The sequence below is a fragment of the Gorilla gorilla genome, chromosome 5 (genome assembly GCF_029281585.2).
Source record: "Gorilla gorilla gorilla isolate KB3781 chromosome 5, NHGRI_mGorGor1-v2.1_pri, whole genome shotgun sequence".
In the NCBI taxonomy this organism is placed as follows: domain Eukaryota; kingdom Metazoa; phylum Chordata; class Mammalia; order Primates; family Hominidae; genus Gorilla; species Gorilla gorilla.
In genome coordinates, this window is record NC_073229.2 from 56517882 (window position 1) to 56544186 (window position 26305).

Genomic DNA, 26305 nt, shown 5'->3' on the forward strand with positions numbered 1-26305 from the left:
TGGGTTGAGAATGAAAGAATGAAGAATCAGGAATAGCCAACATTTATCCCCAATAATGTTTAAATTGTTGATACTCTCCATAAAAGAGAGAGGGAAAGGACACAGTGAAGAGCCAGAGTGCTAGACACTAAATAAGTACCTCTTGGTCGATCAGTGGAGTTGTCTGTGCTGTCAAAGAAGTTCAGACTAGGCTGTTTCACGTCGGCATCACAGTGGCAAGCCTGCAGCTCTATGGTCAAATTTTTTCTGGCAGTAAGAAAAGTAGTGATAGGAATACAACATATGTCAAAATTATGAGAGGCTCCAACTTACACTATAAACACTGTGAAAGAAAATCGGATATTACATAATTGCCCTAAACAGAAAGAGGACTCTAGGAACCGCCCCCCAGATCTCTAGTTCATCAGCACAGGACAGCAGAACTAAACAAGAAAATCTTCAGTTATGTGAGGATCAAGGGGAAAAAATCTTGACCAGGCAGGAGGTACAGAAAAGCATTTCCAGTTTTACCTTTCTAGAACTATGTTAGGAGGAGGGCTGTGCAGTTAGAGTGGCAAAAATTGGAGGACTCCCCTAGGGTCTAGAGTGCTGGCCACAGCATTTGCTTCCAGGTGTCACTAGATTATTGAAATGGGTAATTGCCCACTGGATAACTCTTTCAGCCACCGTGCCCAGCCAAGACTTCCTATTTTTTTTTTGAAAAATCTTTGGTTACACTTGGAATTGTCAGATGTTTAGTTGTTGCCAGTATGTTGAGTGTGAAATGATGTCTTGGTTTACTTGGTATTACCCTAAGTACTATTGAGGTTGAGCATATTTAATGGCTATTTTGGTTTCCTCTGGGTAGAATTGCTTGTTTATATCATTTACCCGTATCATTTACCCATATCATTGCCTGTTCATATCATTTGCCCATATCATCCCTTTATTTGTTTGGATGGCTTGATGTTATCATACTGTATTTTTGGAGGTTAAATAATATTTTCCTGATATTAATCCTATGTTGGTCCCCATTGTGTCATGTTTCATTTGGTATAGTGCCTTTAGTCATGTGGAAATTTAAGTTTTTAATGTAGATAAATATATTAATTACAAATGTTAATCCAGCCTCAACCTAGCTATCCCCAGTGACTATAAATATAAACTCTGTGCTTTTTGTATTTTACTTATTAAATGCTTTCCTACTCCAGTGTTACAAAGGCATTCTCTTAAATTCTTTATTTATTTTAAATAGTGAATATAACACAAAAATGAATATGATGAAAGGAACAAACTGTAAAATGAACACCTGTGTAACCTTTGCACAAGTTAAGAAATAGAACATGGCTAGGCATGGTGGCTCATGCTTGTAATCCCAGCACTTTGGGAGCCCAAGGCAAGAGGATCGCTTGAGCCCAGGAGTTCAGGACCAGCCTGGGGAACACAGTGAGACCCTGCCTCAAAATAAATAAATAAAGAAAAGAAGAAACATAGACCATTACCAGCGCCTTAAAATGTTCTTGCATTTCTCTTCCCAGTTTTAAACAGCTTTTCTTCCCCCTAGTGGTAACTATTATCTTGATAATTATGCTTTTCAATTCCATGTTTTTCTTTCTAGTTTTACCCTGTCTCCTACATTTTCTTTTAGAAATGTTACCATTTTATTTTTAACATTTAGGTGTTTAATCTATCTGGAGTTGTGCGTGTGTGTATGATGGGAGGCAGAAGTCTAATTTTGTGTTTTTCATGTACCTGTAGTTAGCCAATTGTCTCGATTTAAGATTCTCTGTTAAATTGTTTAATAGTCCATTTTTTTCCTAACATATTTGTAATATAACCTCTGTCATATATAAAGTTGTTAGACCCTTTTGTTTATCTCACTGGTGTATTTACTTATTTTTTATACTATGCTGTGCTGCTTTAATTCTGTAGCGTTTTACTAAACCAACATTTGGCACGCCAAGTCTTTTCTCTGTTTTTCCTCAAAATTACATTGACTGTTTCAGGCTAATTGTTTTTCAAAATTAATTTTAAGATTATTTTTTAAAGTATCATGAAAAACCCTATTGAGATTTTGATTAGAATTTCATTGAATGTGTACATGAATTTAGAGAAAACTGCCGTCTTTGTATAATTGAATTTTCCATCCATGAACATGATATACCTCCCCATTTAGGTAGGTCTTTTGTGTGTGTAAAATAAGTTTTAAAATTCTCTCCAAAAAGGTTTTGCATATCTTTCATTAGATTAATTTCTAGTTATCTTATCACTGTTTTTCTTTGCTGTTGTAAATTGTATCTTTTTGGAAATTAAATTTTCAGATTGCTAGATAGCTTGTAAAGAAGTGATAATATTTTTTATGTATGGATCTAGCAACTTTACTGAATTGCTCACATTTATTAATTGTAAAAAGTTTGTCTTTAGTCTTTTTGGTTTTTTTTTCTTTTCTTTCTTTTTTTTTTTTTTTGAGACAGGGTCTCATTCTGTCACCCAAGCTGGAGTGCAGTGGCATGATCATAGCTCACTGCAGCCTCCAGCTTCTGGGCTTAAGTGATCCTCCCCCCTCAGCCTCCTGAGTAGCTGGGACTACAGGTATGCACCACCACATCCGACTAATTTAAAAAATTTCTGTGGAGAAGGGGTCTTGCCTTGTTGCCCAGACTGATTTTGAACTCCTGGGCTCAAGCAATCCTCCACCTCAGCCTTCCAAAGTGCTGAAATTACAGGTGGGATCCACTGCTCCCAACCTTAGATACGCTAGTTTAAAAATGTAGCAAACTATATCATCTGTGATTATGCCATTTTTGGTTTTTTATTCCCAATTCTTATGCCTTCTGTTTCTTTAGTTATCTTGTTCTGGGATATCTATTACCAGGTGGAATAGAAGTGGGTGGTGATTGTGGCAAACTTGTCATGTCCTTGGTTTTAAAGTGATATTTTCTAAAATGTCACCTTTGGCCAGGTATGGTTACTCATGCCTGTAATCCCAACACTTTGGGAAACTGAGGCAGGAGGATCGCTTCAGCCCAGGAGTTTGAGACCAGCTGGGCAACATAGTGACATGCTATCTCTACAAAAAATTAAGAATTAGCTGTCTGTGGTAGCACTTGCCCGTAGTCCTAGCTACTCAGTAGGATGAGGCGGGAGGATTGCTTCAGCCCAGGAGGTTGAGGCTGTAGTGCGCTGTGATTGTGCCACTGCACTCTAGCGTAGGCAACAGAGCGAGACCCTGCCTCAAAACAACAGACATACAAACAAAAAAACCCAAAAACCAAAAAATTACCTCCCCGCCGACCAAAAAAAAAAACCCAGAATAAATAAGAGAAACTGTCACCTTTAAATATTATGTTTGCTGGAGAATTTTAGTAGATAGTATCTATCATATTGAAGACATTCTCCTCTAGTCTTCATTTACTGAGAGTTTTTAAACATTATTTGGTATTGAACATTATTTATACTTTCAGCTGCCTTCAAAAAGATGCAATCAGATTTTAACAAAGAAGAATGTAACATTTCTATATTTTATAAATTTTTTTTGATTGCAGGTACTTATTGAGAGTGAGCAGATGAGAAAAGAAGCTGGTGATTCAGGTCCACTCACTGAATTGGAACACTGGAAACGCATGTCAGCCAAGTTCAACTATATCATTGAGCAGATTAAAGGGCCAAGTTGTAAGGCTGTCATAAATGTGCTAAATGTTACACACTCCAAACTGCTAAAGGTAAAAGGCTTTTTATTTAAAGTTTGGTATACTTCAGAACAAGCAACTAGAAAATTATCCTATTGAACTACTTCTTAGTATAATATACTGGAATCGTGTTTAGAAGTGTTAGCCTTTGAGTAAGGCTTTTACATATATCACAGTTATTTCCAGAAGAGGAAATGAAGATTTATTTCTCAGGATTTCACAGACCAATTTTGACCATACTACTATGGGGTGATTTTTAGGAAAGTGATCATCTTTTATTTTTAAATTGTTTTTGAAATTGTAAATCAATGAAGAAATCAATATAGGCTCATTGAGGTAAACAACTGCATATAGAGTCAAAAGTAAAATACATCTCATCCCCATGATTCTACCTTCTTACCTAGAGGTCATCTTTATTTACAGTTTGGCTTGATTCTAGATCCTTTTCTTTTCTTTCTTTTTGAAACGGTCTCGTTCCGTCACTCGGGTGGGGTGCAATGGTGTGTTCACGGCTCACTGCAGCCTCCATCTCCCAGGCTCAAGCGATTATCTTGCCTCAGCCTCCTGAGTAGCTGGGACTAACAGGCATGCGCCACCACCGCGCCCGGCTAATTTTTGTATTTGTTGTAGAGATGGGGTTTCACCAGGTTGCTCTGGGTGGTCTCAAACTCCTGAGCTCAAGTGATCCGCCCACCTCAGCCTCCCAAAGTGCTGGGATTACAGGCGTGAGCAACCGCACCTGACTTCTTTTTCTTTCTTTCTTTAAATGTATTTCTTTCTTTGCACAGAAAAATAAACGAATACTTTTTTGGTAAAAGATTTAAGCAGTACGAATAAAACAAGTCTCTCTTAATCACATACCCTTAGCCCCACCACCCACAACTCTGTGTCCTGAATAGTAAGCACAGAAAGACAACTGCACTTTTCTGTTTTATTTTTTCCTCAACATCTTCTGTGGTATGTATGTGTGAGTTTACTATGCACAAATGACATAGTTTAGTTTTGTGTTTCTAACTTTTAAATTAAATAAATGTCATAGCATAATATTTTTCAACTTCCCTTCCCCACCCCTGATAGTATATCTTGGAGAGTTATGCCTGTTAGATCGAGCTTGAGCAGTATGGTTTTCCAAAAAAATGTTGTTGTTGTTCTTTTTTTTTTTTTTTTTTTTTAAGACAGAATCTTACTCTGTCACCCAGGCTGGAGTGCAAAGGCATGATCACGGCTCACTGCAGCCTCGACCTTCCAGGCTTAAGCCATCCTCCCACCTCAGCCTCCTGAGTAGCTGGGACTACTGTCATATGCCACCATGCCCGACTAATTAAATAATTTTTTAAAAATGTTGTCCAGGCTAGTCTTGAACTCCTGGGCTCAAGCGATTCTTCCACCTCAGCCTCCCAAAGTGCTGGGATTACAGGTGTAAGTCACTGTGCCTTGCCCAAAATGTTAATGTAGCCTGTTAGGTTTTATCTGATCATTTCCCTGTTTGTGGACCAATTTTCCCCTTTCTTTTTTTGCAAGTCTGAGTTATAATTCACATACTATTTATTTTATCCATTTAAAGTGAACAATTCAGATATTTTTAGTGTATTCATAGTTGCACAAATATCACCACGATCCAATTTTAGAACATTTTCATCACCTCAGAGAGAAACTCTATATCCTTCAGCTCTCACCTTCCCATTTCCAACATTCCCCCTTCCCCCCAGCCCTCTGTCTAGATTTGCCTATTCTGGACATTTTATATAAATGGAATAGTAGATTCTTTGCCTTTTGTTACTGGTTTCTTTCACTTAGCATAATGTTTTCAAGTTTTGTCCATGTTGTAGCCTGTATCAGTATGTCATTCCTTTTTATGGCTGAATCATATTCTGTTGTATGAATATACCACATTTTGTTGATCAGTTTATGGACATTTGGGTTGTCCCCATTTTTTTGGCAATTATGCATAACGCTGCTATGAACATTCATGTACTGTACAACTTTTTGTGTTGATATATATTGTCATTTGTCTTGGTTATTATACCTAGGGGTGGAATTTCTGGGTCACATGTTAACTCTATGCTTAACTTTTTAAGGAAAATGGTTCCTTTTCTATGTGTTTATAAATATTGCTGCAGTTGAAGCTTTTATATGTCCATATGCAAATATTTCCTTAGGTTGGATACTCCACAACTTTTCAGTACTAATTATCAGTTCAGTTATTATTATTATTATTTTTTTGCCAGGCATGGTGGCCTACACTTGTAGTGTGAGCTACTTGGGAGGCTGAGGCAAGAGGATTGCATGAACTCAAGAATTTTGAGCTGTAGTGCACTATGTTGATTGGCTGTCCACATTATGTTTGGCATCGATACAGTAGTGATGTCCCAGGAGTGGGGTGATGAGGGTGCCTAAGGAGGGGTGAACTGATCAGGGTCAGAAACAGAGCAGATCAAAACTCTTGTGCTGATCAATAGTGGGATCATGCCTATGCATAGCCACTGCACTCCAGGCTGGGCAATGTAGCGAGACCCTATCTCATTAAAAAAACTAAAAAAAAATTTTTGGGGGGCCAACCTGACATATGGACAATGGCTTGTTTTATTTTGTTCTTTCCTTCTTAGTAGTGAAGTTGTTCAGTTTTTGCATGCTTACTGGCTATTCATATTTCTTTTGTGAATTTTCTTTTTGTATCTTTCCTTTATTTAGAAAAATTCAGACATTGTTTTGTACTGATTTATAGGAGTTCTTTATTTTTTATTTTTTTTTGAGACAGGCTTCTCTTCGTCACTTAGGCTGGAGTGCAGTGGCGCTATCATGATTCACTGCATGCTCGACCTCCCGGGCTCAAGTGATCCTCCTGCCTCAGCCTCCTGAGTAGCTGAGACTACAGGCATGTGCCAATGTGCCTAACTAATTTTTAAACAATTTTTTTTATAGAGATAGGGTCTCACTGTGTTGCCCAGGCTGGTCTCAAACTCCTGGGCTCAAGGAATCCTCCTGCCTCACACTCCCAAAGTGTTGGGATTACAGACGTGAGCCACTGTGCCCGGCCACTTGGAGTCCTTTATGTAATATGGATATTAATCACTCGTTATATTTGTTGGATGAAGTAATTCACCATGACTCCTGGGCATCTCTGCACATTTTCACTATATATGAAAAGAATGCAAGGCCCATACTGCTCTTTATCTGAACATCTCTCAGAGTTGTGTTTGCAGTGAGCAACCTTGAGGGGTCAGTTCACGTGTCCCCCAGACAAAGAGCAGAATTACTTACCGCTTACTGTAAAAAGGATAAATTCCCCTAAACTCAGTGTTCCTCACCTGTAACACAACCTACTGCAGGTGCAAGCATCAGTGTGTGGGTATTTAGGGTCATGGGGGAACAAATGCAACATAATGCTCATGCCATTTGCTGTGATGTAATAAAATCCTTGTCTCTGAACCCAAATCTCATGTTTTCTCCCTTCATCCATAAAACAGTAAAAGGCTAATGCATTAACTTCTAAGCAGGGTAAAATCCCAGACCCCCATATGGACTTTGACAATTACAATGCAAACTTTTTCCTAGTCTGTGGCTTGTATTTTTTAAAACTTCAACACTTGAAATCATTTTAGACTTATGGAAGAGTCAACCAGGATAGTACAGAGAGTTCCTGCCTGCTCTTCATCTAGCTTCCCCTAATGTTAACATCTTAAAACTATTGCACAATGATCAAAATGAAGGGATAACATTGGTACAATACTATTAGTGATGCTACACACAATTTATACTTCTCCAGGTTTTCCACTTATGTATTTTTATCTGTTCTGGGATCCAATCCAGGATCCTATTTACATTTGACTGTCATGTCTCTTTAGCCTCCTCCAATGGAACAGTTCCTTAGTCTGTAGTTGTACTTCGTGAGCTTGATACTTTTGAATAGTAATGGTCAGTTATTTAGGAGAATGTCTCTCAATTTGGGTTTGTCTGATGGTTTCTCGTGAATACATTGAGGTTATGCATCTTTGGCAAGAATGCCAGAGTTGATGTGCTCTTCCCAGTACGACTTACCAGGCAGTACATTATATTGATGTGCCTTATTACTGTTTTAAAATTGATCATTTAGTTAGGGTGGAATTTGCCAGGTCTCTGTACTGTACACGTATTGTATTTTGTGGAAAATAACCTTAAACTACATGAATAGCTTTCATAGGTGGGTCTTGACTGCAGCCGTCATTACTGTGGTATGCCAATGGTGGTTTTCTAGTTCCCTCATTCCTTCCACGTTTATTAATCAGAATTCTTATGTAAGAAAATGTTGTCTCTTCTCTCACTGTAGTTATGTATGTGATTGTTTATTTTCATTAATATAGCCTCATGGGTATTTATTTCATGCTTTCGGTTATAATCGAATACTATCATTATTTAGTTTGTTGCTCAAATTGTTTCCTCTTTGGCCATCAGGAAATCTTTCAGGTTGGCTTGTGTGTTTCCTTCTGATTCCCTTACTCTGTTTGGACCACTTCTTTACTCTCTAACACTAGATAAATGCTTAAGGCTCATTTTGTATTTGTTCTGCCCTAGTCCTGGGATCAGCACTTCTCCAAGGATCCTGGGTTTATTTTATTGGAGAGTAGTATTTAGGAACCAAAATCTGGTTGCCAGATGTGCTTATTTGTTGCTTGTGTTTTAATTTTTTTTTAAATGGAATCATTTATAATGAATTTTTTTATATTTAGATGAATTAATTTTTTCAGCCTTTTATTGCTTTTGTCTTTCATGTATTGTTTAAAAAGACCTTCTTAAGAAGAATAAATTGGTTGGGCGTGGTGGCTCACGCCTGTAATCCCAGCACTTTGGGAGGCCGAGGTGGGTGGATCACCTGAGGTCAGGAGTTCGAGACCAGCCTGGCCGGTATGGCAAAACCCCGTCTCTACTAAAAATACAAAAATTAGCCAGGAGTGGTGGTGCATGCCTGTAATCCCAGCTATTCGGGAGGCTGAGGAAGGAGAATCGCTTGAACCCGGGAGGTAGAGGTTGCAGTGAGCTGAGATCGTGCCACTGCACTCCAGCCTGTGCGCTGGGAGTGAGACTCCATCTCAAAAAAGAAAAAAAAAGAAGAAGAAATTAAGGTTAACTTAAATTTAAAATAGAATTACCCTTTTCTTCTATTTCTAGGGTTTTATTTCTTTATACTTTATTCTTCAGTTAGCTTGGAATTTATTTGTGTGAATCATGTAAGATTTAATAATAATGATAATAATAGCAACTAACATTTATTGTGTGCTTACTATGTGCCAAGCATTGTGTTCAGTATCTTACCTATAACATTTCATTTAATCCTCACATCAGCTGGATCAGGTGGATCTTATTATTATCTTCCCCATTTTGTATATAGAACAGTGAGAGATTAAGTTTCTTGTTCAAGGTCACAGAGTTAATTGGAGGGGAAGCAGGATATAAGGTCATGCACTTACCTCTTGAGCTAGCATTCTTTTTCCCAAATGGCTGGCTAATTTTCTGAGCACTGTTTGTCATTTTCTTTCTTTTTTTTTTTTTCGAGACAAAATCTCATGCTGTTGCCCAAGCTGGAGTGCAGTGGTGCGATCTTGGCTCACTGCAACCTCCACCTCCCAGGTTCAAGCAATTCTCCTGCCTCAGCATCCTGAGTAGCTGGGACTACAGGCACATGCCACCATACCCAGCTAATTTTTGTATGTTTAGTAGAGACAAGGTTTCACTATGTTGGCCAAGCTGGTCTTGAACTCCTGACCTTGTGATCTGCCCGCCTTGGCTGCCCAAAGTGCTGGGATTACCGGTGTGAGCCACCGCGCTCGGCCACTGTTTGTCATTTTCTTGTAATCATCATAATTTTTGTACATCTACTCTTTGTTCTTCTTTTCCAGATTTGTCTTAACAATTCATATGTTTTCATCCTTTGGTATACATTTTGAAATAAGTTTATACAGTTTTTTTCTCCAAAATACCAAATTTTGAGACTTAGTTTTACATATTTTTGAAATGTATGTAAATGGAGTCATATCATATATTCTGCAACCAACTTTTACTCAACATTATTTGTGAGAATTCATCATGTTAATGTGTGCATTATTATTCATTTGCTACCTTTGTTTTTATTGCTGTATCATATTCTGTTGCATGAATGCACCACAATTTATTTATCTATTATCCCAGAATGGACATTTGGATTGTTTCTAGTTTGGGGTTATTGCAAGCAATGATTCAAAGGACATTCTTATTCATGTCTCCTGGTGCACATGTGTGAGAATTTCTCTAAGGCATATTCCTAGGAGAAAATTTATGAATTTGTGGATCAAAGGCATATACAATTTAAGCTCTTGGAGAGAGGTCTCTAATGATCTGCCATAGTGACCTTCAGACATTTTGTATTAAAAATATTAATCTGTAGTCTTTAGAAAGGATACAAAGCAAATGTGGTAGTAAATCTATGAATGACACTGAGGAGGGAGGGAAAGAAATATATTGGATGACAATGTAAAGATCCAAGAACGTCTTCAGTGGTAAGAGTGGGGGTGCCATACTGATATCCCAACCTCATTGTTGGATGGGTTTGTTGACAAACTGTTTGGCTCCCATTGTTTTTTAAAATGGTTTTGTTCAGAGCATATTATTTCTGTTTTTGCTGAGTAGACCTCTCCATTTCATGCTCTCTTCATCTCTGACCAATTCTCAAGCAGGCACTTGATTTTATCATCCCTAGTATGTAAGAGTGGTCAGTTAATAATAAGATAGCAGCTCACGCCTGTAATCCCAGCACTTTGGGAGGCTGAGGCAGGAGAATGGCGTGAACCCAGGAGGCGGAGCTTGCAGTGAGCTGAGATCGCGCCACTGCACTCCAGCCTGGGTGACAGAGCAAGACTCCGTCTCAAAAAAAAAAAAAAATAATAATAATAAGATAACATTTATTGAGAATAGGTTAAAAATCCTGAAAGAATTTGAAGGAGAGAAATTGATCAACTTTGAATAAAGACTTAACAGTTTTAGTTGAATCCACTGATAGAATGATATTACTGATGCAAGTCAACTTGATCCTAGGCTGCTTTATGAGAGGTATAGTTTCCAGAAGAAAGGAAGGTGATGATTTGGCTTTTCTCAGCATTGACCAGATCACACTGAAGGCTTCCTTTCATTCCTGAGGCATATGTGTTTAGAGTGATGTTGTGTGTGTCCAAAGTAGAAAGGCCAAGAGGTTGAAGCTATTAAGACCATGTCCTTGGAACCAACCCAAAAGCTCATCAATGATAGACTGGATAAAGAAAATGTGGCACATATACACCATGGAGTACTATATGGCTATAAAAGGGAGTGAGATCATGTCCTTTACAGGGACACGGATGAAGCTGGAAGCCATCATCCTCAGCAAACTAACATAGGAACAGAAAACCGAACACCACATGTACTCACTCATAAGTGGGAGTTGAACAATGAGAACACATGGACACAGGGAGGGGAACATCACACACTGAAGCCTGTCAGGGGGTCAGTGGGGAAAGGGGAGGGAGAGCATTAGGACAAATAGCTAATGCATGCAGGGCTTAAAACCTAGATGAGGGGTTGATAGGAGCAGCAAACCACCATGGCACATGCATACTATGTAACAAACCTACACATTCTTCACTTATATCCTGGAACTTAAAGTAAAAAAAAAAAAAAAGACAATGTCTAATTAAATGACTAAAGGCACACAGAGTGCTCATCTTTGAATAAAAGTCTTAGTGATGATATGGTAAAGGTCTTCAAACATTTGAAGGGATGCTGTGTGTTCACTAGGCTCCATTACGCAAAACTGCAGATGAGCAGAGATTACAGGAAGAACTTTCTCATAATCAGTTATTTAAGCAGGTACTATTTGATGACCACTTACAAGAAACTGTTGATTTCAGATTGACTTCACTTTGCTAGTAAGGTTTTGTTTTGAATAATGTTCTTTTTTTTTTTTTGAGACGGAGTCTCACTCTGTCGCCCAGGCTGGAGTGCAGTGGCGCGATCTCTGGCTCACTGCAAGCTCTGCCTCCCGGGTTCATGCCATTCTCCTGCCTCAGCCTCCTGAGTAGCTGGGCCTACAGGCGCCCGCCGCCACGCCCAGCTAATTTTTTGTATTTTTAGTAGAGACGGGGTTTCACCGTGTTAGCTAGGATGGTCTCGATCTCCTGACCTTGTGATCCGCCCACCTTGGCCTCCCAAAGTGCTGAGATTACAGGCGTGAGCCACCACGCCCTGCCATAATGTTCTGTTTTAATAACTTGACCCATTCTTGAAGACCCAGAGTAATATAATGTCACAAATAATTAACCTGGAAAAGTCATTCCTGTTAGAAGCAGGTCCAGTTCAAGCCTACAGACAGGATTTTAATTATAAACAGAATGAGTCTTCAGTTTTAGTAAATCATTTAAGGTGCTTGTTGTAACTTTGTCTTAAGTATTATAAGAAAAACATATATTAATCACACTTAAATATCTACCATTTTAGTATATGTATGATTAGGGAAGACTGAATTTCCTGAGTAAACTTTAGCACACTGATATATTTGGATGTTTCATAGAATTCTTATACCTTTTTTTCTTAGAATTGGCGTGATTTGGATGCAAGAATCACTGATACAGCAAATGAATCCAAAGATAATGTCAGATATTTGTATACTTTGGAAAAAGTGTGTCAACCTCTCTATAACCATGACCTAGTAAGTATGCTTTTAAAGTACAATTTTAAACTGAGTGCAGTGGCTCGCACCTGTGATTCTAGCTACTCAGAAGGCTGAGGTGGAAGGATCGCTTGAGCCCAGGAGTGCAAGGCTGCAGTGAGCTATGGTTGTGCCACTGCATTCCAGCTTGAGTGACAGAGCAAGAAGACCCCATGTATAAAAAAAAAAAAAGTACAATTTAAGAAACTGACTTGTATAATTAATGCATTAAAAATCTTTAATATGTGTATATTGGGGAAAAACATCCTGCCAAAAGTTATTTAAAATATATATTTTCCTCTTATGTGTTTATGAAGAATGATAAACTATATTTAATATTTTAACCCATATTTAAATATATAGTGAATCATTAGTATAGTATGTGCAAGACAAATATTAATATATTACTTACCCTTTGCTGCATAACAAATAACCTCAGGACTGAGTGGCTTAAAAACAATGAGCATTCATCATGTCAGAGTTTCTGTGGCTCAGGAATCCAAGCAAGGCATAGCTAAGAGCTTCTGCTTCAAGGTCTCTCATGAGGTTGCCCACAGGCTAAGTGGGGGAGGCTGACTGGGGAGAGTCTTCTTCTCAGTTCACTCATGTGGTTATTGGCAGGCCCCAGTCCCTAGCCACGTGGGCCTCTCCACCTGGCAACTTGCTTCCCTTGGAGTGAGTGATCCAAGAGTGAGCAAGAGAATGAGAGAACACCCAAGTTGGAATCTACCTTCTTTTTATAACCTAATCTCTGAAGTGACAGCCCATCATTTCTGTTGTATTCTATTGGCTAGAAGCAAGTGAATCTGGTTCACTCTGGGTGGGTAGGGGAGTATACAAGGGTGTGAGTACTATGTGGGTGAGCATCACTGGGGCCATCTTTGGGGCTGCCTATCAAGGTAGATATTTCCCCGTTTACAGATTAGGAAACCAAAACTCATCATGGTGTAGTGACTTTGCCAGCATCACTCAGCTAATCAGGGATGCAGGACAGAACCCATCTTCTAATTTCTAGCCTACTCTTCTCATAATATTTCAATAGAGATCCTTTAAAGAACATGTTAGCACTACCATTTGCTTTTATTTTTTAAAAGTTTATATTAACTTCAAATTTATAATCTGGTATTTCATAATATTTCATATAAAATATGAAAATTTAAAAAATCTCTATCCTTTATTTAATAGAAGGAGAAGTCAAGGAAGCTAGTAGTTATTGAGAACTTAGAGCAGGATTTCTCCATTTTTCCTGGATATTACTTCTTTTGTAAATAATTTGTAGGCAGGAGGGCTGCCCAGACAGCTGTATTTTTAAAGATGTTCCCAGGCTTGAGAATCCTTGAACTTTTGTTATAGGCATTGTGCTACATGCTTTAAATATGTTTTCATTCTCTATGCACAATGACCCTCATTTCAAAGATTTGGAAACCGAGTTTGAACATTTCTATGATGATCCATGATGGGACCAAATTGGAAACTAGCTATCTCTAGCATTATGGGTTGTATTATTTTTCCACTTTACTATGTTGCTTCTTCAAGGTATTCTCTAAGTTGAAATGCTTCCTCTTTCCTTCCTCCCCCCACCCCACCACCCCGGGATGGAGTCTCTCTCTGTCACCCAGGCTGGAGTGCAGTGGTGCTATCTCTGCTCACTGCAACCTCTGCCTCCCGGGTTCAAGCAATTCTCCTGATTCAGCCTCCTGAGTAGCTGGGATTACAGGTACATGCCACCATGCCCGGCTAATTTTTGTATTTTTAGTAGAGACAAGGTTTCGCCATGTTGGCCAGGCTGCTCTCAAACTCCCGACCTCAAGTGATCCGCCCGCCTCCACCTCCCAAAGTGCTGGGATTACAGGCGTGAGCCATCGTGCACGGCCCAACGCTTTCAAATTAATTTAATTTGTGTCTGATATCTATGTCAATATTCTTCATTCTAATTTTTTAAGAAGTAGTCAAATCTTCCATATAGGTGGCAGCACTGGCCACATGGTTTTGTTGACCAACCTTCTTGGGTCAATGTAGGTTTCATCCCAGAGGCAGGGAGAAGGAAAGAGGTTATGGCCTATATCACTTAGATTTGGAGAAGAAGGAGGTGTAAAGGCAGTTCATAATTTTTCCAAGAGAGTGTTAGTATTCAAGAAGTTTAATATGAAAGGGGAGGGGAAAATGTCAGTTGAGAGTCTTGGACAATTGCATTTCTTACTGCCATGAGGAATCCATTATCCATCAGGGAGCACCATGAGAGGGGACAGGAAGACTTTAGAAGCAGAGTCTTTTAATTGAGTCCATAAAAAGATTGTAGATTTTATTTAAAACTTATTACTATTATTTGCAAAGAGATGACTTTTTAAAAAATTACAGCTTTATTTTAGATTCGGGGGTACATGTGCAGGTTTGTTATGTGGGTATATGACGTGATGCTGAGGTTTGGGGTATGGATGCTGTCACCCAGGTAGTGAGTACGGTACACAATAGGAAGTTTTTCAGCTCACACCTCTCTCCCTTCCTCCCCACCAAGAATTATGACTTTCTTAAACTTCATTCTTCTCATTTTTACCCCTGCTACTACTAGCTGGACTTGTGTTGTGAACCTTTGTAAAATGTGTTTAATATAAGAACATTTATACTATTTCTTAGGTATTTCTGTGCACATGACCCCAAGTAAAGAAAATCAAATTGTATATGGTGTTGGAGAAGTAAGGCCATTGCTTGGCTTACTTGACAGCTCAATGACTTAATTCCCCAACTTTACAATGTGAGCAATTAAAATTTCTGTCCAAGAAAAATTAAAATTATTACATGTCACAAGCATTTTGGATTGCTCACAAGATTTGAAGATGCAAATATGAAATACACATAATACTTAAAGCCTACTCCAGGGCTACCGCAAGTAGCTCTTGATGTGAAAAAATAATAGATGAAGTGAATATGGCACAATGTTCACGTTTGTCAAATCTAATGATGGGAGTAGGTGGTCATTATATTTTTCTCTGTACTTTTCTATATATTTAAAGCTTTTTATTATAAAAAGTAAACTTGAAAGAAAGAATACTCTTCATTGCTATCAAGACTCCAAATTTTAAGGTATACTGATTTCAACTTCTTGATTCAAAAGACTTGTTTTAATTCATATAATTTAAAAATCATTTAGTTCTGATTTTTTTTATCCTAGTAATTTTAAAAAGCTTTGTTCAATTACTCTAACCATGGATGTGCCTTATTATTGTTATTTTGTTGTTGTTGAGCTTTTTATATTCTCTGATGTAGGAAGGTTTCAAGCATTACCTTTTGAAATGACAGAAGTACTAATAGCATTGAGTCATATAATTGCTTCCCACTCATACACCCACTATATCTGTACTTTCAACAATTCCTTTTTCCCCCTCATTTTCTTTATTCTGATTAAAAGTAACCAGCAATTGCTTTTTAGTTTATAACTGTCATTTGGGTAGGAAAAGTGCAGGGGATTCATGCTTCCATTTCTGGTTCATAAGTTTTATGTATGTTTCATTTTTTTAATCGCCCTGGTATTGTGCTTTAGGCATATCTTACTATTATATGTTTGACATATGAGATATCTGAGCACTGTATATAGATGGACAAGAACAGTGCACTCAAGGAGCTACTATTGTAAATAATGATGTTTAAAGTTCAGAGGAAGGACGTTTTCCTGAAGCACCCATTTGATGCCATCCCTGAGCCCTCTTTATTGGAGTTTAGTGGTACTTTGTAGACATGACTTAGCAAGGGTGGAAGGGACTCTTTCTAGGCATATTTTTATTAGGATCTTTTTGATCTACAGATACCATATATAATATGAATTCTGACATAGAAGGTTAACTATAAAGTAATGGTGTTAATTTCCATAAGCCACATAAAACTGATTTAATTATTCCATAGTTACACCCCACACCTAGGACATACCATACAGTAATCGGTAGTTGTTTTTCTTGGCTGTATTTCTTCCATCACCATTAAAAAAACATTTTATATATTTTATCTTGTCTTATCAATTAAAAGGAAAGTTCCTTGAAGGGAGGGATGCCATTGGTTTTGTCTGTTCTCCTGTAGTGATTTGCATCATGGTTAGAAGCAGGGTCTCAAAATCTCCACTATGTAACTTACAGCTGTTGGATCTTAGGCAAGGGACTTAACTTCTCTACCTCTCTGTTTTCTCACTTGCAAAATGGGAATAATGATAATGCTTTATTTTATAGATTCTAAGACATTTTTTTCACATTTTAATATCCCTGAACTCAGGACATAGTTTAGTCAGTTAGGTTTTGTGAATCATTGTGGATGTGACTTGATACTACCTTAAATTATTAGTTCTCTCCTTGAGGGTGTTTTTTTTGTTTTGTTTTGTTTTTGATTTTGGTGCCATTCGTATGAATTCAGACTGCAGTTGAGTACCTGTGCATACATTCTCAAAGGAGTTTGGTTTCTTTCCTCCTCCTGGTAGCATGTACATTTTGTTTCTCTCTTTTTCTCCATGGTTGGTTTATTTCATGTTTACCTTAACAGGGAGGACCCACTGGTGGCCTAGTATTATGTAGGAGTTAGATTCCTCATCTTGGGTGTCTTTTTTCTTTCTCAATAGCACAGAAAATAATGGTGCAATCTTACAATCCGCGATGTTTTATGTCTGATGTAATCAAACGTACCTTCAAGGGTTGTTGTCAGCATATCTTAGAATAATATGCTAACGCTCTTAGCCTAGTGCCTGGAATATAGTAAGCATTCAGTTTATGTTCAGGATTGTTTTATATCCTTGTTGTACTTGTTCTGCTTTGCTCTACCTTGTTCTACTTGTTTTACTTGTTTGTGTGTATCTCTTCCGCTCTGCTGTGAGCTACTCATGAATAGGTTTGGATTTCTTCCAATATCTTCAGAGCCTAATGGCACTTGGTAGGATTGCTAAAACACGAACTGAGTTGCATAAAAGAAAATGAATGCTAGTCTGATTTCTATTTTAGCTGGGCTTATGACCTTAAGAAAGTCACTTTACCCCTCAAGGTATCAGTTTCTTCACCTTTAAAAAGAGCAGAATGAACTATTAACCTTAAAATGGTTCTCACCTCTAAAATTTAATTTTAGATAAACTTTTAAGTTCAGATTTACAGAAAAGTTGCAATGATAGCACAGAATTCTCTTTACCCAGTTTCTCCTGTTAACATCCTGTATTACCTTAGTTTGTTTGTCAAAACTAATGTCCTATTATCTGTTCCAGGGTCTAGTCTAGAATACTGCATTGCATTTAGTAAAATTTGACTTTAAGCTAAAAATGCTATACTATTTTGTGTATTGTACCTTTAGAGTTTTGAGTATTATAGAATATTGGTTATTAAAACTATATGCATATGATGGAATTCACTTAATTTGTTTCAATGTTAGGTTTCCATGGCACATGGAATACAAAATTTGATTAATGCCATCAGAATGATTCACGGTGTGTCAAGGTATTATAATACCTCAGAGAGAATGACCTCATTGTTTATCAAGGTAAGTTTCTATGGGAGGAAATTACGTGTCATCCTGTGAAAAAGTTAGCAAATCTTTCCTTCTGAGCCCTAGGAAGGGAATTTGGAAGCCTAAGTGCCTCTCAGAGTTTTAATAATTCCAGTGGACAAGAAGAGAAAGGCGTTGACTGGACTCAGTTGTACTTAATTGAAGGGAGTAATTGGTACTTTTCTGTTTATCAGATGTAAGCCCCAATACTTAAAGAAAATGTGCCTGGTGGTTTTTTAATTTATTCATTTCAAATAGTTTTGATTCTACCCAAGAGATAGGAGTGTGTCTACTATTAACAGTGCTTCTTTAGCTACTCCCATCAACACTATAGTTTGTGTAAAATTTTCCTGTGTAGCACCGCATGGTTAATTATTTAAAATAATTTTTTAAAAATGATTAAACAATATATATTTAAATTTGCTAGCCAATGTCATTCTTTTTTTATTATACATTAAGTTTTAGGGTACATGTGCATAATGTGCAGGTTAGTTACATATGTATACATGTGCCATGTTGGTGTGCTGTACCCATTAACTCGTCATTTAACATTAGGGATATCTCCTAATGCTATCCCTCACCCCTCCCTCCACCCCATGACAGGCCCCAGTGTGTGATGTTCCCCTTCCTGTGTCCGTGTGTTCTCATTGTTCAATTCCCACCTATAAGTGAGAACATGCGGTGTTTGTTTCCCCATTTCTTGTTTTTGTCAGGTTTGTCAAAGATCAGATGGTTGTAGATATGCAGCATTATTTCTGAGGGCTCTGTTCTGTTCCATTGGTCTATATCTCTGTTTTGGTGCCAGTACATGCTGTTTTGGTTACTGTAGCCTTGTAGTATAGTTTGAAGTCAGGTAGCGTGATGCCTCTAGCTTTGTTCTTTTGGCTTAGGATTGACTTGGCAATGCGGGCTCTTTTTTGGTTCCATATGAACTTTAAAGTAGTTTTTTCCAATTCTATGAAGAAAGTCATAGGTAGCTTGATGGGGATGGCACTGAATCTGTAAATTACCTTGGGCAGCATGGCCATTTTCATGATATTGATTCTTCCTACCCATGAGCATGGAATGTTCTTCCATTTGTTTATATCTTCTTTTATTTCATTGAGCAGTGGTTTGTAGTTCTCCTTGAAGAGGTCCTTCACATCCCTTGTAAGTTGGATTCCTAGGTATTTTATTCTCTTTGAAGCAATTGTGAATGGGAGTTCACTCATGATTTGGCTCTCTGTTTGTCTGTTATTGGTGTATAAGAATGCTTGTGATTTTTGCACATTGATTTTGTATCCTGAGACTTTGCTGAAGTTGCTTATCAGCTTAAGGAGATTTTGGGCTGAGATGATGGGGTTTTCTAAATATACAATCATGTCATCTGCAAACAGGGACAATTTGACTTCCTCTTTTCCTAATTGAATGCCCTTTATTTCCTTCTCCTGCCTAATTGCCCTGGCCAGAACTTCCAACACTATGTTGAATAGGAGTGGTGAGAGAGGGCATCCCTGTCTTGTGCGAGTTTTCAAAGGGAATGCTTCCAGTTTTTGCCCATTCAGTATGATATTGGCTGTGGGTTTGTCATAAATAGCTCTTATTATTTTGAGATACATCCCATCAATACCTAATTTATTGAGAGTTTTTATCATGAAGGGTTGTTGAATTTTGTCAAAGGCCTTTTCTGCATCTGTTGAGATAATCATGTGGTTTTTGTCTTTGGTTCTGTTTATATGCTGGATTATGTTTATTGATTTGTGTACGTTGAACCAGCCTTGCATCCCAGGGATGAAGCCCACTTGATCATGGTGGATAAGCTTTTTGATGTGCTGCTGGATTCGGTTTGCCAGTATTTTATTGAGGATTTTTGCATCGATGTTCATCAGGGATATTGGTCTTATTTAAGATAATTTGAGAAATTACTCAAGCAACACATGAGACCAGGCATGGTGGTTCAGGCTGTAATCCCAGCGCTTTGGGAGGCTGAGGTGGGAGGATCGCTGGAGCTCACAAGTTTGAGACCAACCTGGGCAACATAGAGAGACCTTGGCTCTACAAAAAACATTTTTTTAAGTTAGCTGGGCATGGTGGTGTGTGCCTGTAGTCCTAGCTATTCCAGAGGCTGAGGCAGGAGGATCCCTTGAGCCTGGGAGTTCAAGAATGCAGTAAGCTGTGATAACACCATGGCACTCCAGCCTAGGCAAGAGAGAAAGACCCTGTCTCAAAAAACAAACAAACAAACAAACAAACAAACAAAAAAACCACCACCAACAAAAAACCCACATGAATAGAATTTATTTGTAAATTATTCAAGCATAACGAAATATATAAAGTCATAGTCACATTTTAAGTTTTTTTAAAAAGCAAAGTATAGGCTTAATCACTATGTCCTAAATACGACAAGACTCTCAGAATCCTTCCTCTTTACCTGTCTCTCTCATTCTTGCCATATATATCCCACATTGAGATCATTTTTAGTTCTGACAACGATTCTTTGCTTGGCTGCTGAATCTTCTGGTAGGCCCACCTTTGCACTTTCTAGTGAAATCTAGTTTGAGCAAAGAACCCTGCTAAGTCAGTTTAGCAAGAACCCCCCATTCTCGATATCTGATGACTCTAGATATCTGATCAGGTTTTCATTCCTCCCAACCCCCCAGGTGTTGTCTGATCACTTTGGCCTGTCTTCAGCAAGAATCCTGTTAGGTCAGTTTAACCAAAATCCCCCTTACCTCTGATGTTTCCTCTTAATAATTTTCCACCCACTGACTCCCATCCTGCCCCTTGGCTGTACATTCCTGCTTGCCCACGCTGTGTTCAGAGTTGAGCCCAATCTCTCTTTCCCGCTACAAGATCCCATTGCAGTGGTCCCTATACCTATCACAATGGTCCTGAATAAAGTCTCTTGCTTTGCAAGTATCACTGAATAATTTTTTAACAGTTCCATATTATTCTTAACATTTTTTTCAACATTGTGAATCAACAAGTATTCAGACTAAAATCCAAGTATTGCTAATTTATTTATCACCACTGTTTTGTGATTCCCACATCTTTTTCCTTCTTGGATTCATTATTTCTTTTGCTGAAAAAATTCTTTCAGAGAGGTTTCAGGGTGGTGAACTTCCTGGATTTCTACATGTCTGAAAATCACTTTCATTTTGTCTGATCACTCAAATGCTAGTGTGACTTGGATTTTAAATTCGACATCATTGTCTCCTGGGAAGTTGAAGATATTGCTCAATCATTGTCTAGTATTCAGTATTGTTGAGGAGAAGCTTGGTGCTAATCTGATTCTTGTTTCCTTTGTAGGTAACTAGTTTTATTCTCCCAGGAAGCTTTTAGGATTTTTTTTCTTTATCTTTGAATTTCTAAAATCTCAAACTTTTTTTTTACATTTATCTTGTTCTACACTTGCTGAGTTGTCTCAATCCAAAGACTTTCCTTTCTCTTTATTCCTGGGAAACAGTCCTCTTTTGCCTGGGATTATTCCTAGCTCACTGATATGGTTTGGATATTTTTCCCCTCCAAATCTCATGTTGAAATGTGATCCTCAGTGTTGGAGATGGGGCCTGGCAGGAGGTGTCTGGGCCATGGGGGTGGATCCCTCATGAATGGTTTGGTGCCCTCCTTGTGGTAATGAGTTCATGCAACAGCTGATTGTTTAAAAGATCCTGGCATCTCTCTGTTGCTTGCTCTCATACGAGGCCAGTTCCCACTTTGCTTTCTACCATGACTGTAAGCTTCCTGGGGCCGTCATCAGAAGCAGATGCCGGTGCTATGCTTCATGTACAGCCTACAGAGCTGTGAGCCAAATAAACCTCTTTTCTCTATAAATTACCCATTCTCAGGTATTCCTTGATAGCAATGTAAATGGACTAACACACCTACCCATTCAATTTATTCTCTCCCCTTGCATCTAACTTCCATTTCTCTTAATTTTTTTCTTCTGTTTTTGCCCTTTTCTGGCTCACTCATTTGCTCTTCATTTTTTTTTGGATTGTATTTTATTTATTTATTATTATTATTTTTAATTTTATTATTATTATACTTTAAGTTTTAGGGTACATGTGCACAATGTGCAGGTTTGTTACATATGTATACATGTGCCATGTTGGTGTGCTGCACCCATTAACTCGTCATTTAGCATTAGGTATATCTCCTAGTGCTATCCCTCCTCCCTCCCCCCACCCCACAACAGTCCCCGGAGTGTGATGTTCCCCTTCCTGTGTCCATGTGTTCTCATTGTTCAGTTCCCACCTATGAGTGTTGCTCTTCATTTTTGTACCAATTGATGGTCAGTTCATCAATAGAATTTCTTTTAAAATTCTGACAATGAAAATTCCAATTTCAAGTTCTCTAGTTTTTTTTAAATGTTATTATTATTATTTTTTATTTTTAGAGACAGGGTCTCATTCTGTTTCCCAGGCTGGCCTTGAACTCCTGGGCTCAAGTTACCCTCCCACCTTGGCCTCCCAAAGTACTGGGATTACAGGCATGAGCCACTGCACTTGGCCCATAGGTTTATTCTTTATCATATTTTTATGCTTGTGGTTTGAAATTTATATATAAATGTTATTTCTCTTTTTACATATAATTATTTCGTACCTATATTTATTTCAGGTAACAAATCAAATGGTAACAGCATGTAAAGCATATATTACTGATGGAGGATTAAACCATGTATGGGATCAGGAAACGCCAGTTGTACTAAAGAAAATTCAGGTTTGTAGAAGTACTTTTATTTTCATAAACTAAATCTTTTCCCATCCTGCCCAATTTTACTTTGTTTATTCACAAAATATGTTAACTGAAAAAACTTCCTACAGAGTAGTGTTGAGAATATAAAAAGAATACAATTCTTATTATCTATTTCCCTTTATATTTAGTGCTTCTCTTAGGGTAAAATTTAATTCTCATCTCCTCCATGGCTGCCTGTGTTAGACTCCTGTGTGCCATTTCATACGCTCTGGCCCCTACATCTCATTCCAGCCTGTTACAATTAAAATTTTTGCCTTTTTTTGCATTGGTTAGGATTACCATGTATCCTTAAATAGACATGGTAGTAGTTGCCATCCTAATTTTGATCCTGGTTTAGAAGACAGTGTTTCTAACGTTTCCCCCATTTAGTTGGATGCTTTTGTAAGATTTAAATATATCTTTGATAAGATTAGTTTAGTACCAAGAGATATTTTTTAAAGTTATGAATGAGATTTGAAAAATTTTCTTTTGCATATATTTATTGAGATGCTTATAGAATTTTGCTCCTCAGTCTGTTAATGTGATAGATAACATTTTTAGACTTTCTAAAATTAAACTGTCCTAACGTTTCTGGATAAACTCAACTTGGTCGTGGTGTAATTATCTTTTTAAAAAACACTCAAATTCAGTTTGCTACAGTTTTGTTTAGGATTTTTGGAAGCTGTATTGGTGAGAGAGAGAACCTGTAATTTTCCTTTCTTATGCTGACCTTGTCTATGTTTTTGGCATCAATGTCTCAGAATAAATGGAGGGTGGGGGGAAGTATTTTCTATTTTCTGAAATAGTTTGTATAAAATTAAAGTGACCTGTTCATTGAAAGTTTGAAAGAAATGGCCACAGCAGGAAGGCTCCATCTGGAAGTGGTTATTGGTCATCTGTGTGTGCAGGTTCCCTGGTCTTCGTAGTGCCAAGGTGTGTGGCTTGAACAGGTAGGTCAAGTTTGAAAAGTGGCCCAGTGCCCTCCACCCAGGATGGGAACCATTATTCCCCCAGGCCTGGTGCTGACTGCTGTCCTGGCCAGGGCACTGCTATCACCCTTGCTCTGACCTCTGAACTGGAGGATAAGAAGAGGAAGAATTGCAGTTAGTGTTTCTCATGCTGAAAACAGTTGATCGCAAGGACTGGAAGAATCAGGATCATTATGCAGTTCTTGGACTTAGCCATGTAAGATACAAAGCTACACAGAGACAGATCAAAGCAGCTCATAAAGTAGTGGTTTTAAAACATCATGGAAAGCAGCCAGTGAACCAATAAAAGAAAGGGATAATGACTACTTCACTTGCATCACTAAAATTATAAAATGTATGACCCAGTGATAAGAGGAGCATTTAACAGTGTAGATCATACATTTGGAAACTCAGTTCCTTCTAAAAGTGAAGCAAGGGACAGTTTCTTCAAAGTGTTTTTCCCACTATTCGAAAATAATTCCAGATGGTCCAAAAAAAGTTTCTAAACCTGGTGTTATGAATTCATCATTTTATTCCTTCTGGTATAGTTTTTATGCTTGGACAGATTTTTCTTATTTAAATACAGAAGAAAAAAAGCAGAATATTGTGACAAGAGAGGGATTGAAAAGAAGAACAGAGCAACAAGAGCTCAAAGAAAGAAAGAAGAAATGAATTGAAAACATTAGTTGATAATACACATAGCTGTGATACAAGGATAAAAAAATTCAATGAACAGAAAGCCAAGGCCAGGCATAGTGGCTCATGTCTGTGATTCTAGCACTTTGGGAGACCAAGACGGGTGGATCGCTTGAGCCCAGGAGTTCGAGACCAGCCTGGGCAACATGATGAAACCCTGTCTCTACAAAAAACTTAGCCAGGTGTGTTGGTGCGCACCTGTAGTGCCAGCAACTTGGGAGGCTGAGGTAGGATAATTGCTTGAGCCTGGGAGGCTGAGGCTGAGTGAGGTGAGCTGTGATCACACCACTGCACTCTAGCTTGGGTGAGAGCAAGACTCTGTTTCAACATTAAAAAAAGAAGAGAAAGCCGAGAAAGAAGCAAGATGGAAGAAGCAAGAGGCTAAAGAAAAACGAAGACAAGCTGAATTAGAAGCTGCTTGAATAGGTAAGGAGAAAGAAGAGGAAGTTAAACAACGAGCATTGTTGGCAAAGAAGGGAAAAGATATCCAGAAAAGAGTTGTTAAAAGGAAAAGACAAACCTTCAAAATTCAAGGAAGACCTGAAATCACTTTTTCTGACAATAAGTGGAGCAGCTTAAAAAGGTGGAAGAAGTGGAAAAACTGTGATAGGCTTCAACTAGCAAGTTTATAGCACTTCAGTGAAATACCTCATCTACAAAAACACTAGGAATGGCTGCTCTCGTAAAAACGGAAGAAATAAATGAGCCAATTAGAACAGAGAAAGAGGAAGGGGAGGCTTATGTGTGACAAGCATCTAAGAATGCAGAGAAATCAACTGTCGAAGGTGGAAATGGCAGTAAAAATTGGTCAGAGGAGCATTGGTCTGCAGTTACTAATTAAAGCCATAGGCCCCTTTTCTGCATGAACAAATTCAATATGGGAAGTTATTACCAATTATATGAACACACATTCTTTTTTTGGAGTCGAGAACTTTTTGGCAAAGAAAATTGAACCTCTAAAAACTTGACCCTCATAAAAAAAAGATGACAAAAAAGGCTTTGGATAATCTTTAAAAGAACACGGAATAGTCTCTCAAGTACATGAAGCAGGCCTCCTTCAGATGTACCTGAAGATGAGGAAAAATAGAGGGAGCAGTGCCTGGCAGGACAAAAGAGGACCTCAAGAAACAATATAAGGAAGTTGTTGAGGTGGTAAAGGCAATGAAATGCCCAGGAGCAACTGCTGAATGCAAATGGAGCTGAGAAATGACTTATGGACAGTCTGTGTTGTGTATGCATTTAAAAACTAAAACTGATAATTGGAGATGCTAAGCACCTTTTCAAATGCCTGCTGGCTATTTGTATGTTTTTTTTTTTTTTTTGAGAAATGTCTTTTGAGGTCCTTTGTCCATTTTTTAAATATTTTTTTTGAGATGGAGTCTCGCTCTGTTGCCCAGGCTGGAGTGCAGTGGCACAGTCTTGGCTCACTGCAACCTCTGCCTCCCAGGTTCAAGCGATTCTCCAGTTTCAGCCTCCTGAGTAGCTGGGATTACAGATGCCTGCCACCATGCCCAGGTAATTTTTGTATTTTCAGTAGAGACAAGGGTTTCACCATGTTGGCCAGGCTGGTCTTGAACTCCTGACCTCAAGTGATCCTCCTGCCTCAGCCTCCCAAAGTGTTGGGATCACAGGCGTAAGCCACTGCGCCCGGCCTCATTTGCTCCTTTTAAAATCAGGTTATTTATTTTCTTCCTATTGAGTTGTTTGAGTTCCTTATATATTTTGGGAATAAACCTCTATTAGATATATGGTTTACAAATACTGTCTTCCAATCTAGAGGTTGTCTCTTCACTCTGTTTTCTTTTCTGTGCAAAAGCTTTATAGTTTGATACAATCTCATTTGTTATTTTTGTTTTTGTTGCCTGTACTTTTGGGGTCACGTCCAAAAAATCATTGCCAAGTAGCTTTTCCCCGACATTTTCCTCTAGTAATTTTACAGTTTCAGGTCTTATCTTTACATCTTTAATCCACTTTAAGTTGACTTTTGTATGTCATGTGAAACGATGGTTCAATTTTATTGTTTTGCATGTGGATATCCAGTTTTCCTAAGACCATTTATTGAA

General features: G+C 38.1%; 1 protein-coding gene and 1 pseudogene across 2 annotated transcripts in view; both read left to right on the top strand.

Moving 5' to 3' along the window:
* The window catches only part of DNAH8 (dynein axonemal heavy chain 8), a 394484-nt gene that overhangs the window by 104651 nt on the left and 263528 nt on the right, over positions 1–26305 (top strand). For both annotated transcript variants that reach the window (XM_063707575.1, XM_019030248.4), the window contains exons 8-11: positions 3525–3701; positions 12244–12357; positions 17749–17856; positions 22462–22563. In XM_063707575.1, coding sequence (XP_063563645.1) covers positions 3525–3701; positions 12244–12357; positions 17749–17856; positions 22462–22563 — 501 coding nt within the window. The remainder of the gene's footprint in view (positions 1–3524; positions 3702–12243; positions 12358–17748; positions 17857–22461; positions 22564–26305) is intronic.
* On the top strand, positions 23430–25210 carry LOC109027142 (dnaJ homolog subfamily C member 2-like; annotated as a pseudogene).